General features: G+C 38.9%; 1 protein-coding gene across 1 annotated transcript; it reads right to left on the bottom strand.

The window, feature by feature from the left end:
- Positions 1–12,067: 12,067 nt before the first annotated feature.
- LOC134799003 (uncharacterized protein K02A2.6-like) lies at positions 12,068–15,858 on the bottom strand. The gene has a single exon (XM_063771430.1). It carries the CDS (start codon positions 15,704–15,706, stop codon positions 12,068–12,070), a length of 3,639 nt encoding a protein of 1,212 aa, XP_063627500.1. The 5' UTR covers positions 15,707–15,858.
- Between the last annotated feature and the right edge of the window lie 2,751 nt (positions 15,859–18,609).

The raw sequence follows: 18,609 nt of genomic DNA on the forward strand, positions 1-18,609 counted from the left end.
GTTTGACTGCTTCGTATGCGGCGATGCTTGTAAAGCATTAGGCTTGTGTAGTACAGTCACCAGCAATAATATGTTACTCTTTGAAGGCCGCAAAAATATGTGACACGCTCTTCGCCTTCGTTGTATACCATATTATTGCAGGTGACTATACGTACATGTATTAAAATTAAAAAGACGCAATTCCGTCCGCTGTTCTAGACCGAACTATTCCCTAATGATTCTGCTCTTAGTACATTTTAGTACACAACCGAAACGGAATGGGAGCGAGGAGTGACACTTACAGCAAAGCGATCCGAGTGATCCGAACAAACTAACGCCGAGCGCGTGCGAAGACGACCATTGGCTTTCGGCTAATATGAGCGAGACAACACATAGCCGTCACTTCGTTGCAACTGCTCGGGAGTAAGAGAGACTTACAGAGACAGTCTACCGTGCTAATTCAGCGTTTGTTTGGGTGGATCAGCAACATCGATTTTGACAGTTGCGGCACCAACGCAGTCGGCAGTACTGTCGCGATGCAGGACTGCTGCAGCCGACCTCATTGCTGCAGGAAACGTCAAAAAGGTACATTTTGAATCCGAACGGTATCTTTATACTCCTGCATTTTCCATCCAACATGTAACCTGAACTCGAATCTACATAAAAAATAAAAAGTTTTATCTCAAGCTTAATAAAACCCTAGAGCGGCTAGAGCCCCTATTGCTGTAGGTTTATGTAGATACGAATATGTCGTAGGTACCTACTACTGGCAAGTCTAACCGTACCTATCATACGGTCTTGTGGATATGGGTAGTTTATCTCTGTATTCAAGGATGTATGGATATTTTCCGTCCGCGTATAGTCGGGGATGCTATTTCTAGGGAAAGACCTAAGGCTATGTCTAACGTGGAGCGTTTATTTTTTAATTAAGTATTATATTAAATCACTACTCGTTTTACGAAAGCTTGTACCCGCTTGTATATAACCTACATCCTCATTGAGCTCTCGCCTTACTCACCGGCACGAACACAACAATATGAGAAGGGTTCAGTGTTATTATGTAGTTAAGTATTAAACAAGGGAATTTTCCACCAGTAAAACACATGTGATTAGATTTTTCGTTTCTACATAGCCTAAATATCTTTAAACTTGGAAAAATTTCTGTGCCGGTCAGCAACATATCAGCACGTGACGATAACTAGACAGGAGTTAGCACACGCGCCGATCCAGTTAATATAATGCCTGTATCGCCGTTATTTAGGAGTTAGTATTGCGATATCACAAATGTATATTAAGCAATAGTTAATATGGAATAATGTCTCTAGGCGAGATAACGACTCAATGGAGCGACTGGTCGTACAAGGAAGAGTGGAGGGAACTATGTAGGTAGATCGCGCGGCAAATCACCTATACGCTGAGCTGACCAAATAAAATCCGCAGTGGGAAACCCTGTATCTGACTGCCAGACAGTCTGCCAACAGGGAGAGATGGCGGGAGATCGTGCAATGAGCTGTGTCTGCCTCTACTACCGATGCGGACGCCTCAACGTGACCACGACCGCTCTCTCAAGAGCGATACGACAGAGAAGAAGAATATGGAATAAATTGGTCTAAGTTTACCGGCGAAAGGCGCCCTTAAACTTTCTCCGAGATTAAATAAATAGACCAAACATATTATACGGGGAAAAAATCTCTTCACATCCAGATCCGTCAAGAAGCATCAATCCAGTGTGTCCTATACCCGTGGGCATTACTGTAATACAACAAAAGCGGTTTGGTCGCACAAAAGAATAAAATATGTGCATTTCACGGGTGATTCATCGACTTCACTTTGTAAGAGACGTCCCGCGCAGTAGACTGATATGAACAGTAGTCTCCCACTGTTCATTAAAGGAAGAAAATACATTTATTGAACACTGCACCATAGTACGTAAAGAGAAAGAAGACATTCAGAAAGAAGAAGATATAAAAAAAGATCGAATGCTAAAATTGGAACGCCACTCAGTAAAACGCCGCGACAATCCAAAAAACATAATGTTTTAAATTAAGTTATCTAACTGTAGATGTACGCTGTATACGCACTCCTCCGCTTTCCGCATGATTCCATTATTGATGCAAAACACATACACGCCTCCATAACATATATTATGCACTCTGCTCTGCTGGACAGCAATCCATATTGTCACCAGCATTGTCACTAATCAATCCGCAACACTCACGAAACAAAAATGCCTCCCGCGTCTCATTCACACTTCGCGTTCGAAAATTATTTAAATTTGAAATCGGTAATCTGCCGCTGGACACCCTACAGGCCCCAACGTGAAGGCCAGTCATACTTACTCAACTAAATATTTGAATGAACTTGATACTTGATAATATTTTCATGAAAATGCATCAACTAAAAACACCAACACTCCTAGTTTTTTAAACACTACACTCATGGACGAATATAGAAAAACGCAAAAAAAAAAGGCGCTGTAATCAAGTAATTAAACCTTTATTTAGCGTTCTTCTTTGTCCATGATTATACCTATCCGTACACGGCGGGAAGAAGTTGATATCTGGTGGGAAAAAATGGAAGAAATTTGAACCTTATGTAATTTTATTTAAAGTTCAAATTACTTCGGTAGAATATCTCGAGTTATCAACTTCTTCCCGCCGTGTACGGATATGTTAATGCAAAGTTATCTTACTGCTTTCGACATATCTCCTGTGTGCTTTGAATACAATGTGCGATCAATTCTATCTCACTCGTTTAATGTTTCACTGTTGGACACTATTCCCGAAGGATCAGTGTGGGTTAGGGATTTTCTTTTCCTTTTACATTTTTTTCTTTCATGCCTCTAAAAGGTAGGGTTACCTTTTGATAACATTAGTCGAGTTTGATTTGAAGTATCGGGTAAAATGCTTACATTTGTGGATTTTTTTATAAACTGGGATTTACATTACGAAATTAGTGTCATGAATGTTGAAATCAGTTTCACGAAAGTACCTAGTTTTGATGTATGCGAAAGTAATTTCGTGAAATAATTAGTATCGTGAAATTCACAGTATCGCAGTGACCATGGCCCGATCGGCGTCGAAGCTACACGTCCGCACAGCGTGCAGCGCATACACTTTCGCGACACTAATTTTTCACGTTGCATTTTACACTACAAAATTAAGGACAACTCACGTTAGACCGGGCCGTGTCCGGGCCGGAGCTTCCGGCGCATCGTTTTCTATGGAAAGCATCACGTGATCGCCTGTCATGTCATAGAAAAGTAAGCGCCGGAAGCTCCGGCCCGGACACGGCCCGGTCTAACGTGAGTCATCCTTTAGTTGCATGACACTAATTTCACCAAAAAATCGCGCAGGGCACGAAGTTGATTTGCTTTCATGAAATTAATGCATGCATTATAGTTAGGGAGGCGAGGTAGCTAAATGGCGTAATTCAACGGCGCCGTCGAGACCTATCAAAATCGAAAGATAAAATAATTTCGAAAAGAAAAGCTCGTATGGCAAAAACCATTTTAGCGGTGGGTTTGGCGTGTACGGTTTTTCAAAAATGTTAAAAAAAACAGTTACTTGGGCATTCTCGAGCGCGTCAGATATTCATACTACGTATGCCCCGAGTGCCTCTGATAACAACGGTATACTAATCTGCCGGTTTGCGTGGTGGGGGTAGGCATATAAAGTAGTCAAAAATGCAAAAAAAAAAATTTACTCGAGCGCGTCAGATTTTCGGAAGGGGTGTTAAGTAGGCCCCAAGGAAGCTTCCTTTAAAAAAACTGACGATTTCGGCGTGACGATAAGTTACGATGAATTTTTGAAAATGCGAAAAAAAAAAGTTTTGTTGAAATACTCGAGCGCGTCAGATTTTCATAGGGGAGGTTTATCTCGGTATCCTGAAAGCATATTTTTTTAATCTGACAAAAATGTTGGTGGGTTCTCTTAATCTGACCGAAAAAGGTTTTTTGGTTTCTTTTTTTTCCTTTCTTTTTCCTTGATAAAACGGGGAATTTAAGAATGACAATAAAATTACCTTTTTTGTTTATTTAAACTTTTTTTTTGTAAAATGTATCGTTCGCGACTTATATGCCGCAACGCGTTCTTAGGAAGACGAAATGGCTCCTCCACACTTCCGGTCATGCGGAAACCGGCAGATTTTGTATTTTTAGTAAGTTTTAGATTATATTCTTCAAAATAAAAAATAAAAAAATCGCGCTCGAGAATGCCGGATTAACGTTTTTTTTTTACAAGTTCGCGACCCTATAACTCGGCGGCGTCAAGGACTTATCGTCAGATTAGTTAAATTTAGTCTTTAAACACTAAAATCAACCCCCAATATCTTAAACTGAGGCGCTCGAGTATTTCAGACTATCCATTTTTTTTTACTAATCTGATCGTCTATCCTAGGCGCGCGTCACTACATATAGAGCTAAATACTTTACAAGGTTGTTCTATTAGGTCTAAGGTATCTCTCATATCTTAAACTGCCACGCTCGAGTATTGCCGAAAATTCCCCTATTCGCCTCCCTAACTATTACGAAAATATTAAATTACACGTGAAACTGTTGTTGAAACTAATATCACAAAATCAATTTCACGCCACCAATTTCGTAATGTAAATCCCGCTTAAAATGGCACCTAAAAAAGTTGTCAGATTGATTGATATTCTCCTGATCATGAAAAACTAGGTACAGTTAACATCTATAGTACCTACGTAACGGATGAGAATAGGCGTCGAAAGTATTTATTATCATTTTCTAATAGCTTGATAAAAAGATTATTTTTAAAATAATAAAGTTTACACTTTTTAACGCAAACTATAAGGATATGTCTCTACCGTAAAACCACCAAATTAATACTCGTATGCTCCAAAAGCTCTTAATTAATTATGATTCAAAATTAATTCTGTTTTCAGGTGTAACTATAAGTTGCATTTTGTGTTTCTAAGGGAAAATATTTTCATTAATGGAAGAAAGGTAAAACCAAAATGCATTAATACTTAAATACTTATTGAAGTTGTGGATCATAGTTGTAGTACTGGACTAATACTAGTTGAGTGGTTATGGTACCGTTAACCGGGGTGAATAGGGATAGCTGAGGTGAATACGGACAAAACTATAAATTTGATTTACACGACAATTTCCTAATTACTTCTCACACAAATTGTATCATACCAAATCTATTATTATTCTCAATCGAATAATACAAATGCGGATATTTTTAAGATATTGTCAGGTAAATCAGATTAAGTTGTGTGGCTATTCACCCCAGCTATCCCTATTCACCGCGGTTGACGGTTTTTCTAAAGTTATTAGATGATGAAATATACCTTTGTGGCGTTGATCTATCCGCTACGGTGCTTGCTGTACTTAAGAAATAAATAGCTGTCAGCTCCCTATTATCCATTCCTATCATGTCGCCATTTGTACGTTTACACCGAGATGACACTCAAGCAAATAGGTCTATAAACTCGCGTTTATAATCCTAAAATATCCCTCAGAATCTCAATATTTGCTGATAAACCGTTTGGGCATAAAATCCCCAGAGATCCGAATCGTGTCGAGAATTATCTCTAGTTCTAATGTTTGCGAGATTTACGGTCGTCGTAACGATTATGATTGTACCTATTATCTGCAGCAGTTTATGAATACTTTAATCATTATTGTAATTATAGTTTTAAATTATCCGTTTAAAGAATAATAATGTAAAATGTAATGAATGTAAATCATATATACCGTGTCGAACCCATTACAGCATTCGTGGTCAACGGGTGACTGCATAACCTCATTTTTCTTTCGTTTAAAATATGGCTTCCATCTAATTTTTGATGATTTTGCCGGAGTCAAAAGTGTGCTCGTGCATTAACGTTGTTCTGTACTTAGTTGCATTTAGTAATATTGTGATAGTGACAGTGAAGTGCATCGGCATTGCCGGGTGTTGACTAAAGAGTGGTTAAACGCGTTTCAAGACTAATAAAATTCTTCATTAGCTGCACACTTTCACGTAATTTTACTGCATAATATGCTATCAATATTACACTTGAAACTACATGAATGAGAAACAAACAAACAAAATTTCTCGAGACTTCGCTATTTAGAATTTCAACCAGAAATCCCATAACCTCATATTCAACCGCGTATTCTGTTGTTTCGCGGGTTTCTATTTTGACGTAAGGTGCATACAAAAAAGAAAGAAATAAGTATGAATATATTTAGAGCTCCCTATGTGTGAGTATTAACCGATCCATATTAGTTATATAATATCATGGGTAGTAAGACGAACTGTAAGCTGAAATGACGCAGGTGTTGAATGCAAACAGCTTCTGTTGACATACGAGACTTACCAGCGACTGCGAGCGAAGAAAGATCAATATTGGACGTGTTAATTAAATTACTTACATTTTTACACGATACAGTTATTGCTTCGTTGAATTTTCGATTTATATTAAGTTACTTAATTGGTTTCCACTTTGCAAAGTTTGTGATGGTGTCTACCTTTGCCGTCAGGGAGATTCTTTTTTTTGATATATTTATGTGGAACTATTATGTAAGTAATTTGTGACATTTCAAAGCAGTTATTTCATGAAAGACAGACATGACAAATTAAGTACATGAACCTTAATATCCAGCAGACGTTGTTTTAAGTCTCAAAGTCAGACACGCAATTTTTCAACGGCGATCAATCAAGTTACGTTTTATGTGAACTTAGTGTTTAATTTAGGTCAGGTTACCTGCCCCTTGAAAGTTTTTGAAGTTACAAATGTACGAACATTATTCACGTTGTAAGAAAGAAATGATTTCACATAATTTTGCTCTTTACATTTATTTTCGAACTTTGATAGCACTTTCCCTACTACAGCAAATATTTCAACTATTAATTGAACATCTTAACTTTTACATTTTTTTTTTCTATTTAAGTACATACATACTGTAAGGTGGTGGTACAAGTGCTCGACATGCTAATGCCCAATAATATTGACAATGACTTAAGTTTCAAGATGACATGTACTGGGCCCACGTCGAGCACCAGTACGTTTACCATAAATGATTTATTTCGGAATCGCTTTTGCACTATTCTGGACATACTGTTAACATCGAAATCGATATTTCGCCTCTCTATCATGATATATTCGAATGATGGAGAAGTAGATAACGATAGATGCATAACACTTACATCTGTCTGTATCGCCTGGTGATTTATTGAACACGACACCGCAGATTCATTCACAGAGCTGGGGCATACATGGGGGCGGGGTAGCGAATGGCACACTATAATATTCACGATCCATCTTGTAAGGTGCTTCACGCGTGACGTAAAGGACCCCGGAATTATCCCGCAATGGATGAGCGGCCAAACAACAGATGTGTTGATAGATGACATCATGATAAATATCTCGAAAGATGGTCCCTATGACAATCTTCCAAAAATGCTTATAAATATTTTATGTGACAGTTACTCCATATTAAAATGAACTGTGATTGGGACCACCATTCGACGCGGTAGATACCTATATAGTGGCTCTAGTTTTTAGAGCTCGCGTGTCTGCAATCGTGAAATCCCCAATGGCTCCGCCATATTGGAAAAAAAAAACCTAAAAGTTGAATCGATATTGAAAATCTATTAGTAAGCCTGTTTATAAAATTTTACGATAATCGGTTGATAAATGAGACCTGTATCTTCCTAAGTCCCTGAGTCATTTTTGCCGTTTTAAATTTGGAACTTTCTTATTTTCCGTTATAGTTCAAAATACGATTTAAATTTGCCCTTTTAAGGGCATCGGTAGTACTTCAACGGGAGGCTAAAGGAAAACACAGCAGGACAGTTCCCAATCTGAAATAGAGACGCTTCACTTACGCTTCGCACTCGCTTAGTCAATATGATTTACATTTATTTGATTTATTTCTTATATTTCAATTAATACACTATGCCATCTAAATTAATTTCATTCGATTGATGGCTTTGAAATCTATTTGTATACAGGTTCTTAGGTAAGTATGTATATTACTTATGCACAAAATACTTACATAACCATCCTGACTAAGAACCATATCCAACTTTACATGCCCAAGCCCTTCTTGTAAAATGTGTTCCCTGAGATAGGACGCTCCACTCAAGACTTTTAGCTTCAACTTTTACCCGCGCGAGTTCGGAATTAATAACGAAATTATAAACGCTAACTCGGAGTTGCCTTTTGGTTTACTTTAGAGTGCCTAGCCAAGATGACAATTAATGATAGATAACGACAGACGAAACTTAAATTAAACTTGTTACGGTTATGATTGATTTTGATACGATCTTGAAGATCAATAACGCAGAGGGTTAAAATTAAAATAACTCTTATAACAGTTAAAATTGCTCTTAAAGCTAAATCAGTTTTAAACTTAATTTTAATATTTCAGCCTCTTTGCAATTCCGGCTTCGTATCACAGGAATAAATTCCTCCAAAGTCCACGTCGCTTTTTATGAGGAAGCAAAGCGCTGTAAGTCACAATTTTAACGCTCAAAAAACGTATTTGAAACGGAATTTTAAATATACAGGGGCGATCGCCGGTTTTATTCCTTTATAGCGAGCATTAATGTTTTAGTGATAACATTTTTATGGAGCCTTTGATTTATATTCAGCTGAGATTTGGTACTATTGTAACGGGAAGGTAAAAAGCCAAAATAACATTTATAAATCTTTAAATAAATTGAATTAAGACGAAAGTAGAGGACCCGCGCAAAATCGCCTTTTCATACAAACATAGTAGTCCTCATTTTCCTATCTGGGTATTAACATTATTGGAAATATTTTGACACAATTTGTTATATATCAACCACAGCTATGCCCCTACGCGCCGCTACGTTGGGCTTTTTGTCTGAGACTAGGATTTTTCTACAACCATTTCACTAATTTCAAGTATTTTTATTGCAATTTGAAAAGCCCCGTGGCAACAGTATTACTCTGAATGAGTCAACCACGTGTGTATGAAATCCCGCTGCTGACCGAGGATAAGTTTGAATGATTAAATTTTCCAGTTACGTTAACACGAGAGTTAGTGTAACGAGCCTGAATACTGGTACTTTAACTTCACTTAAAAAGGCTTATGTTAGTAGGACATGTGTGTATTTTACGACCTTTAGGTATGTGGTAAAAGTTACCAAACCCGAGCCGGGTTCCGTCCCAATGTTTCCGCTAAGTTATTTCTGAATGCACTTCCCGGTGCACTTTGTTGTAACACATTCGGAGTATTAAGGTGCGCTTTTTGTTTGATGTGGCTTGATGATATGGTAGATACAGTACATCACAACTTTTATAAGAGCAAGTTACGACCGCCATTGAGGCATTTGGCCACGGACTCAAAAAATGTAATCTCGACTGATACTATAGTATTTTTCAAAGAGCTTGGATATGGTGACAAATATCATCTCAATAAAATTTATAACCTTAAAACGTAAAATTTCGCAAAATTGTGTTCAGATACATCTATCACCGTACCCAAGCCGTTTGTAAAATACATACTATAGCAATAAGGTTAAAACAAATTCCTATGTTTTTCAGAGATTTTAGTTATACCGCAATAATAACATTTTAACAGATAAGAAATTTTTTGTAACTAAACGGTTTATCTCTACGAGTATGCTGGCCGAATTTGTGCTTTTTCTACTGACAAGATCTGCTTGACCAAGTATAGTTATACAATATCTGATATGTGTGATAGTAGATAAAATATAATAAATATCGCACCATAATATAGTGATCCGACTGTCAACAATATTATGATGGTACGCTCCGTAATATTGCAGCTACGTCTAGTGCACGATTTTGTAAATATTCAATTTAACGTTCAAATATACTTGTTTTCCTGAACATTGCTGTTGGTTTAGAACTGCTGAGATCGTTTTGTTTATTTTATCGGTAAACATTTCACACTTGCTTGCTTTTATGTAGTCCGTTATATAATTCTACATCGACTTGGCTAGGGTGCCTCTGCATTTACTGTAGAGTTGACAAGGGGAGAGAGGATAGATGACCGAACGAGATGGTCTTATGTAACTTTCAGTAGAGGTAGCAGAGAAAGGGTCATTATTGTTTATCCTTATCACAGTGCAATGATTAATTACTACTTACTTCTAAAAGTCCTAAGTGCCTCATCAAAATATTAGACGTATGGTTGTTCCCCGCCACAGCTTGGTGGGCAACAATGAACTCGACTAAACTACGTAGGTTTTTTTGGTATGTTTTTAGAAATGTTAAAACGTGTTTTTAATTTCTTCCTTCTCCTATGTGAGAAAAGTATCGATAGTTAAGTTACCAATAGAGAAACTCCCTTCATATCATTAAATTTTGCTCTGTATAAACCGACCTGTCAACATGGATGTATAGTTGAATCATCGAGAGCGTGGAATTGCATATGTAGTAGTATTGTTTGTTTACAGGCATTCTATATTTGAATTTTCTATTTTCTTGTACTATCAGCATATAACCACTACAAATGCAATTCCATCTTCTCGATAATTCAACTATAAGTAAAAAGAGGTAGATATGGTACCAGGCGCACGATCGTGAGCCATCAAATATAGGTTCCGGAACCTATATTTAGTTAGTCGTATGGGTGACGGCAACATGTCAAGTTGTCAAAATCGTTGGACCAAATTTTAGTTTTGTCAACTATGAACGTCACACGTCTACATAAATAAAAGGTCATTGCTTGTCAATAACACTAACTAAAGTTTACTACATAGTACCTATAAGTATAAAATAAATCTTCCACTTTATAAACTAAGGTACTTCCCAGGACAGAAGCTTTCTTCAATCTCCAATTGATACAACTTACAAGTTCTATCAAACTTTCTTTTTTAAATTCTATTTCAAACCCGTTAAAGTTCAATTTTGAATGACTCCGAACTTTACCAAGATAGAGCGACTTAATTGTGATTTCGACTACGAAAGGTGTTCGCAATCTGATTGTGGCTTGCAGTTCTAGCGCTCAATTCTATACAAGCGTATGTCCTCGCGAATATAGCACTTTACCGTCCTTTGCATTTCAAGAAAAATAGTTTCATTTCAACTCGGCACTTCTTTGATTGTATAGAATACTTTGGAATGAGAAGAGATCTAGAGCCGGATTCAGATCTAACAACTTTTTACTGGTTTGAACTGGTATTCATACGACCTTGAAGATTGTCTAGGTGATTGGCATGCACCAACCAGCATGAGCGATTTTCAAGGTCGTATCAAAATAAGATCAAAACTGTTACCAATTGTTAAATTTAATAAGTAAATGAACTGAACTAAACTAAAACTAAACAAAGGCACAACCAAGAACTTAGTCAAACAACTCGTCCCGCGCCCTTCTAGACGCAAAGGTGTCCATCACGCTCGCCGCGTTGCCGCACTGGATCGCGATAGACAGCCTCTGCATCAGGAATGACCCGGAACGAGGGTCATGGCCTCCCTCCCTCAAACGCTGCCCCAATTCGCCCAAGAAAATTTTGGTATCGGCACTCCAACACCCGGGCCTCTCCACTGCTAAATGGACAAAAATATATCTGGTCAGTAGCGCCGAGGGGTCCATATTGGCTAATATACAATTTATTATTCGAATATTTCTAATAATACCGCTTTGTAGTCATAATCATAATTTCTCCGAAAATTGTTTCTCATATATTTTTTTTATAGTTTTTTGTACTACTACCTACATTATTCATAAGAGCGCTGGTGGCCTAGCGGTAAGAGCGTGCGACTTTCAATCTGGAGGTCGCGGGTTCAAACCCCGACTCGTACCAATGAGTTTTTCGGAACTTATTTACGAAATATCATTTGATATTTATCAGTCGCTTTTCGGTGAAGGAAAACATCGTGAGGAAACCGGACTAATCCCAATAAGGCCTAGTTTACCCTGTGGGTTGGAAGGTCAGATGGCAGTCGCTTTCGTAAAAACTATGTGATAAATATAGGGCCGAGGAGACGAGTGATACAAGCGTTGGTTAATAGCACACTGCTTTATTCACGTAAGTAAGATGGGTGGTGGGCGCAGCCACACACACATGCATAGGTAGTTGCATACATATACAACACCCCTCCCTCTATATTACTAATATCCTAAAAATATTTCTTAAAATCTACATTTAATTTTGAACTCGTATTCTTTACATGGTGAACACTGTTGAGTTTTTACAGGTTTATTAATCGCGGACTCGGCAGATAGTAAGGGCGATAACTCCGAGGATGGATTCGACACATCAAGCCTACATCTTATTTTATGACCGAATACTAATTGTGACGGAGCGCAGCCTGTGGTTGAATGTATTGAATTGCGATAATCCATTAAATATCTTAATAAGAGTAACCGCCTCTGTCTATCATTTTTACCCGTTAACATACTCGACTTAATACCCTTTTTTGTGATCTTAACAAAACTCTCGGCCTGGCCGTTACTGGCGGGGTGGTAGGCCGGTGACGTAACATGTTTTATGTCGTTAAGGTCACAAAATCTAATAAATTCTTGTGAGCAAAAAGCAGTACCATTGTCACTCACTATTGTTTTTGGTAACCCGAATCTGGAAATAAAATCGCATAACTTGTCTACTACGGCCGTGGATGTCGTACTAACCATGGGGTATACCTCGAGCCATTTACTATAAGTATCCACGATTACTAAATACGTATGGCCATATAGCGGTCCGAGGAAATCAATGTGTAACCTTTCAAAACAGCGCGCAGTCTGGGGCCACGGCGCAGGCGGCGCGCGGGGCGGGGACGGCCGCAACTGCTGGCATACCTCACACGAACCCAAAAACATCTCCAAAGCCCTGTCGATACCTGGAAACCAGAATCGAGCCCGAGCCTCAGCTTTGGTTTTAACTATTCCCAGGTGTGACGTATGTAGTTCTGCCAGAACTTTATCGCGTAGCGACTGTGGAACTACCGCTTTGTGACCTCGCATAATAATACCATTTTCTACAGCTAACTGTGTTCTACATAAATGGTAAGGCTTCAGACGCACATCGGTAATTTTTATCGGCCAACCATTGAGGATATACCCAATTACGATATTTAATATTGCATCTGTCTTGGTACCTACTTGTAATTCATTTAGAGTTAATGGTTTAGCCCCGTCTGTAACAAAACAAACATATGCGGCCTTATCACTATCGGCGAGTGCCGGCTCCGCGCCCCGCCCGCGCTCCCCCGGCAGGCTTGCCCGAGACAGAAAGTCTGCACTATTGTCTGCACTACGCACATATTCTATTGTATAATTATAACCGCTGAGAAATAGTGCATACCTTTGTAAACGATTAGCTGAGACCTCGGGGATACCTTTGTAGGGCCCAAATATTGAAGTTAAAGGCTTGTGGTCCGTTCGTAACACAAACGGCTCTGCCCTGCCGTACAGATACTGATGGAAGCGTCGCACTGCATAGATTATTGCGGTTGCTTCCCGCTGTATTTGCGCGTACCTTTTCTCAGCGGGGTTTAGAGTGCGCGAGGCAAATGCGACCGGCCGCTCGACTCCGTCCGAATCCATCTGTGACAAAATAGCCCCAAGGCCACTAGGTGATGCATCACAGGTCAGAAAAAGTTTTGCTTTGGGGTTAAAGTGTGTAAGAACCTGATCAGACACCAGATGACTTTTAATTTTGTTAAAAGCGTCGTTATGCAACTCTGACCACTCCCACTTTGTATTTTTTTTAAGTAGGTCATATAGTGGACTGAGTATGGTGGAGGCGCCCGGAACAAAATTTCGGTAGTAGTTACTTAGCCCTAAAAATGATTGTAACTGATTAATGTTTGTTGGCACCGGGGCTTCGACTATAGCTTTAATTTTGTCTGGTGATTTTTTTAAGCCTTCTTTATTTATTATATAGCCTAAATAGCTAATCTCGTCCTTAAAAAACTCACACTTTTCGCGCTGCAATACCAGTCCCGCATCCTGTAGTCTTTGCAACACTACCTTTAACCTGGCCTGGTGTTGGGCGGCGTCGGCGCCCGTGATGAGCACGTCGTCGAGCAGACACAGCACGCCGTCGAGGCCTGCGAGCACACATTCCATGGCTCGCTGAAATATTGCTGGCGCAGAAGCCAGCCCAAAAACGAGACGTGTAAAGCGAAATAATCCACGGTGCGTGTTTATGCAAGTCAACTTTTGTGAATCTTCGTCTAGCTCGAACTGGTTGTATGCCATGGACAGATCTAACTTTGTGAATGTTTTCCCCCCGTGTAACTTTGAAAACAATTCGTTTATCGTTGGCAAGGGATATTGATCGATAAGCAACTGTTTATTTATGCTGACGGAATAATCTGCGCATAAACGCACTGACCCATTTTTCTTTAAAACTGGCACTACAGGTGAGGCATACTCGGAATGATCAATTGGCTTCAGAACTCCTAAATTGACAAGCCTATCAATTTCTTTGCTAACGGTATCACGTAATGCGAACGCTACAGGCCGCGCTCTAAAAAAAACAGGTTTTGCGTCCTCTTTAAGCCTTAAGTTGACTTTATACTTATTGAATAACCCTAATTTACCTGAAAATAGTTTGGGATACTGTTTTTCCAAGTCAGTGCTACCTACAGGTAATTTATCATTACAATAATGCACAGATTGCACAGGTGCAAGTTGCAATTGAAACAAAGCAATAAAATCTCTGCCTAGCAACGGTGGGCCGTCGTCGTTAACAACATACACGTTTAATGCGTGAGTGCTACCCGCGTATTCTACCCTCGACCGTGCATTACCCTTACATTGTAGATGTTGGCCTGAATAAGTGACTAATCTTTTTTTTGTAGGTAACAATGGTACGTCTTTAAAATGCATTTTGTACGTAATGTAAGAAACAACGGTCACCGCGGAACCAGTGTCGATTTCAAATTTCAACTTTCGACCATTGATTTTTACCGTTTCAACCATAGGCTCGCCCCTAAAAGATCGAATGTAATATAACTTACCGTCGTCGTCGTTATCGCCCTGACAATCTGCCGCTACATTAACGTAATTTACGCTAGTGCACATCTTACGGAGATGCCCTTTTTTATTACACTTTTTACATGTAAACTTAGCGAAACGACACTGTGACGCACTATGGTTGGTGTAGCCGCACACCGAACACTTCACCTTTGCACTTCCCTCGTTTTTACCACCACGCGCGATCTTAAATAACTCGGAGGCTGATGATTCCGACGATCCCGGAGTTGCGGCAGCGGCGCCGGCGCCGGCGCCGGCCACGGCCGCGCCTGCCCGCGCGCGACGAATGTTTTCAGCAAGTTCTACCGCCTTCGCTAATGTTAACGCGGATAAATCTTGAGCGTACAATTTTTCTTTTTCCCTGCCCGGCAGCATAACGAAACGGTCACGCAATGCTTCTTCTACGTTATTAAACGCACAATGCACTGACAGTCCTCGCAGTCTAGCGGCCCACTGCGGGTATGACTCCTCTCGTTGCTGCGTTGCCGAGTAAAAGTTGTGCCGCTCGCCGAACCCGGTTAACTTGGGAGTGAAGTGGTCGTCCAGTAATTTTAAGATGTCCTCGTACGGCACTTCTTGGACGTCTTTGGGCAGCGCCAAATGCGCTGCGAGCTCGTATGAGCTGTCATTGAGTGCGCTTAACAAAATCGCTCGTCGTTTCTGTCCCTGTGCATCTGTAGCCGCTGTAATATTATTAGCGATGAACCACTGACACACGCGACTTTTATAATTTTTCCAAACTTGCACGTTATGGTCAAAAGTCGGAAGGACACCGAAAACAGCACTCATCTTTTTAAAATGTGGGTAAACGTCGCCACTGATAAATATAGGGCCGAGGAGACGAGTGATACAAGCGTTGGTTAATAGCACACTGCTTTATTCACGTAAGTAAGATGGGTGGTGGGCGCAGCCACACACACATGCATAGGTAGTTGCATACATATACAACACTATGCCTACGCCAATTCTTGGGATTAGTTGTCAAGCGCACCCCAAGGCTCCCATGAGCCTTGGGGTGCGCATGAAGAAGAAGACCTACATTATTCATAACCATACATATTCCGTTTTTTTTCTCATAATGTTGTCACTGAGAATGTATCTGTGCCCATAATGTTATTTGTAAGAATTTCTCGAAGAATAAGGCGGGAGCATTTGCTCTCGCTACCCTCGCTCACTTTGAGGGTCACAAGATATCGGTTCTGTGAGGTTCGCAGTTCTAACCTAACCTAACCCACCTTTCTGGCAGCATTTCGGTTCTGTGAGGGTCGCAGTTATAACCTAACCTAACCCACCATTCTGGCAGCATTTCGGTTCTGTGAGGGTCGCAGTTCTAACCTAACCTAACCCACCATTCTGGCAGCATTTCGGTTCTGTGAGGGTCGCAGTTCTAACCTAACCTAACCCACCTGTCTGGCAGCATTTCGGTTCAAAATCAAAAATCAAAATCAAAATCAAAAATATACTTTATTCATGTAGGCCTAGCAACAAGCTCTTATGAATCGTAATTAATCTTAATCTAATTATCAGAGCAATTTATTGATGTTAATATTATTCCATAATAAAATTGGATTATTATACATATCAAATTTAACACTAAGAATTTCACAAAAGGATCGTCAAACATTAAAAAGATTGTATAAAAAAATACTAGTCTAGAATTTCTAGAATAAAATCTAAATGTCAAAAAAAAGCATAAGTAACAAAAGAAGTAGATAGTATTACATCGGAATATCCATTTCCTCATCAATAATCAAATATACCTAATAAATAAATAATCATTTCGAATAACAATTAATGCCACGTTGTAATATCATTCATGTAGTCTTGTGTGGTATAATAAGCTTTAGAAATAAGTTTACGCTTTACATAATTCTTAAATTTATTAATAGATAATTCAGTAATATGGTTTGGAAGTTTATTATAAAATCTTACACAATTACCCATGAATGATTTTTTAATTTTATGGAGCCGAGTGAAGGGCACTGCGAGCTTATGTTTATTTCTAGTATTAATATTATGAATTTCACAATTTTTCCTAAAATTTACAATATTTTTATGTACATACAGAATATTCTCATAAATGTATTGACAGTGCACTGTCATTATGTCAATTTCCTTAAATTTATCTCTAAGTGAGTCTCTATGGTTCATTTTGTATATTGCTCGAATAGCCCTCTTCTGCAGAACAAAAATGGTATTTATCTCTGAAGCACCGCCCCACAGTAAAATACCATATGCCATAATGCTATGGAAGTAACTAAAATATACTAATCGAGCTGTTTTCACGTCAGTTAACTGACGGATTTTGCTCACTGCAAAAGCTGCAGAGCTCAGTCTATTCGAAAGAGTAGCAATATGGGGACCCCACTGGAGTTTAGAATCTAAAGTTATACCAAGAAAAACTGTACTATCAACTAATTCCAATTCCTCATCCTCCACAATGACACTTGTTTGCACATGCCTTTCGTTACTACTAGTGACAAACTTAATACATTTAGTCTTTTTCTCATTTAACAATAAATTATTAACATTGAACCAATTTACTACTTTTGAAATGGCATTGTTTACATCATTGTAAGCTTGTTGCTGTCGTTTGACTTTGAAAATAAGTGAGGTGTCGTCTGCAAACAATACTATATCATGGTGGGTCTTAACAAGGAATGGCAAGTCATTTATGTAGATAAGGAACAGGAAAGGCCCCAATATTGACCCCCGTGGTACACCCATAGAGACCAATGACCCAGGTGATCGCTGTCCATTCACATCGACCCTTTGTATTCTACCATTTAAGTAGGACTTAAGTAAATTCAGTGCCGATCCTCTAACTCCGTAATAATGAAGTTTCCTGATTAATGTTTCATGACAAACACAGTCGAAGGCCTTAGATAAATCACAGAAGACACCTAAAGCATCTCGTGACTCCTCCCAGGCATCGAAAATATGCTTAATTAGCTCAACACCGGCATCGGTTGTTGAGCGACCCCGTGTAAAACCAAACTGCTTATTATGCATCAAATTATTAACGTTAAAATGTCGTACTAATTGCGAAAGAACTAATTTTTCAAAAATCTTGCTAAATGTTGGTAGCACAGATATCGGTCTAAAGTTAGTGGGGTCAGAGCTGCTACCAGATTTAAATAAAGGAATTACTTTACTATGTTTCATTAGATCAGGAAACTCGCCGCAATCAACACTGTTGTTAAATATAACTACCTACCTACTAAGTTCTGTGAGGGTCACAGTTCTAACCTAACCTAACCCACCTTTCTGGCAGCATTTCGGTTCTGTGAGGGTCGCAGTTCTAACCTAACCTAACCCACCTTTCTGGCAGCATTTCGGTTCTGTGAGGGTCGCAGTTCTAACCTAACCTAACCCACCTTTCTGGCAGGATTTTAACCAGACTTGACCTACTTTTCTGTTTATTTTCGTCTTTTTTTTTCTTATTTAGAATTTACTATTGCAGGTCCATGCTGCTATAAAGAAAATCAAATAATTATGTCAAAATCGATATAATCGATATATGCATAATTTTTAGTAATAGAGATATTTATGTAGACATTATGAATATAATAAATTCGAAGTTCCAATGAGTATTGTTTAAAATGAAAATGTATAATGATCATTAGGATGTAAAATTGTATGAGATACATTTTCGGAGTTTCAATAATCGAATTTGCAATTTTATATGAACT

The sequence above is a fragment of the Cydia splendana genome, chromosome 17 (assembly GCF_910591565.1).
Source record: "Cydia splendana chromosome 17, ilCydSple1.2, whole genome shotgun sequence".
Classification (NCBI taxonomy): Eukaryota; Metazoa; Arthropoda; class Insecta; order Lepidoptera; family Tortricidae; genus Cydia; species Cydia splendana.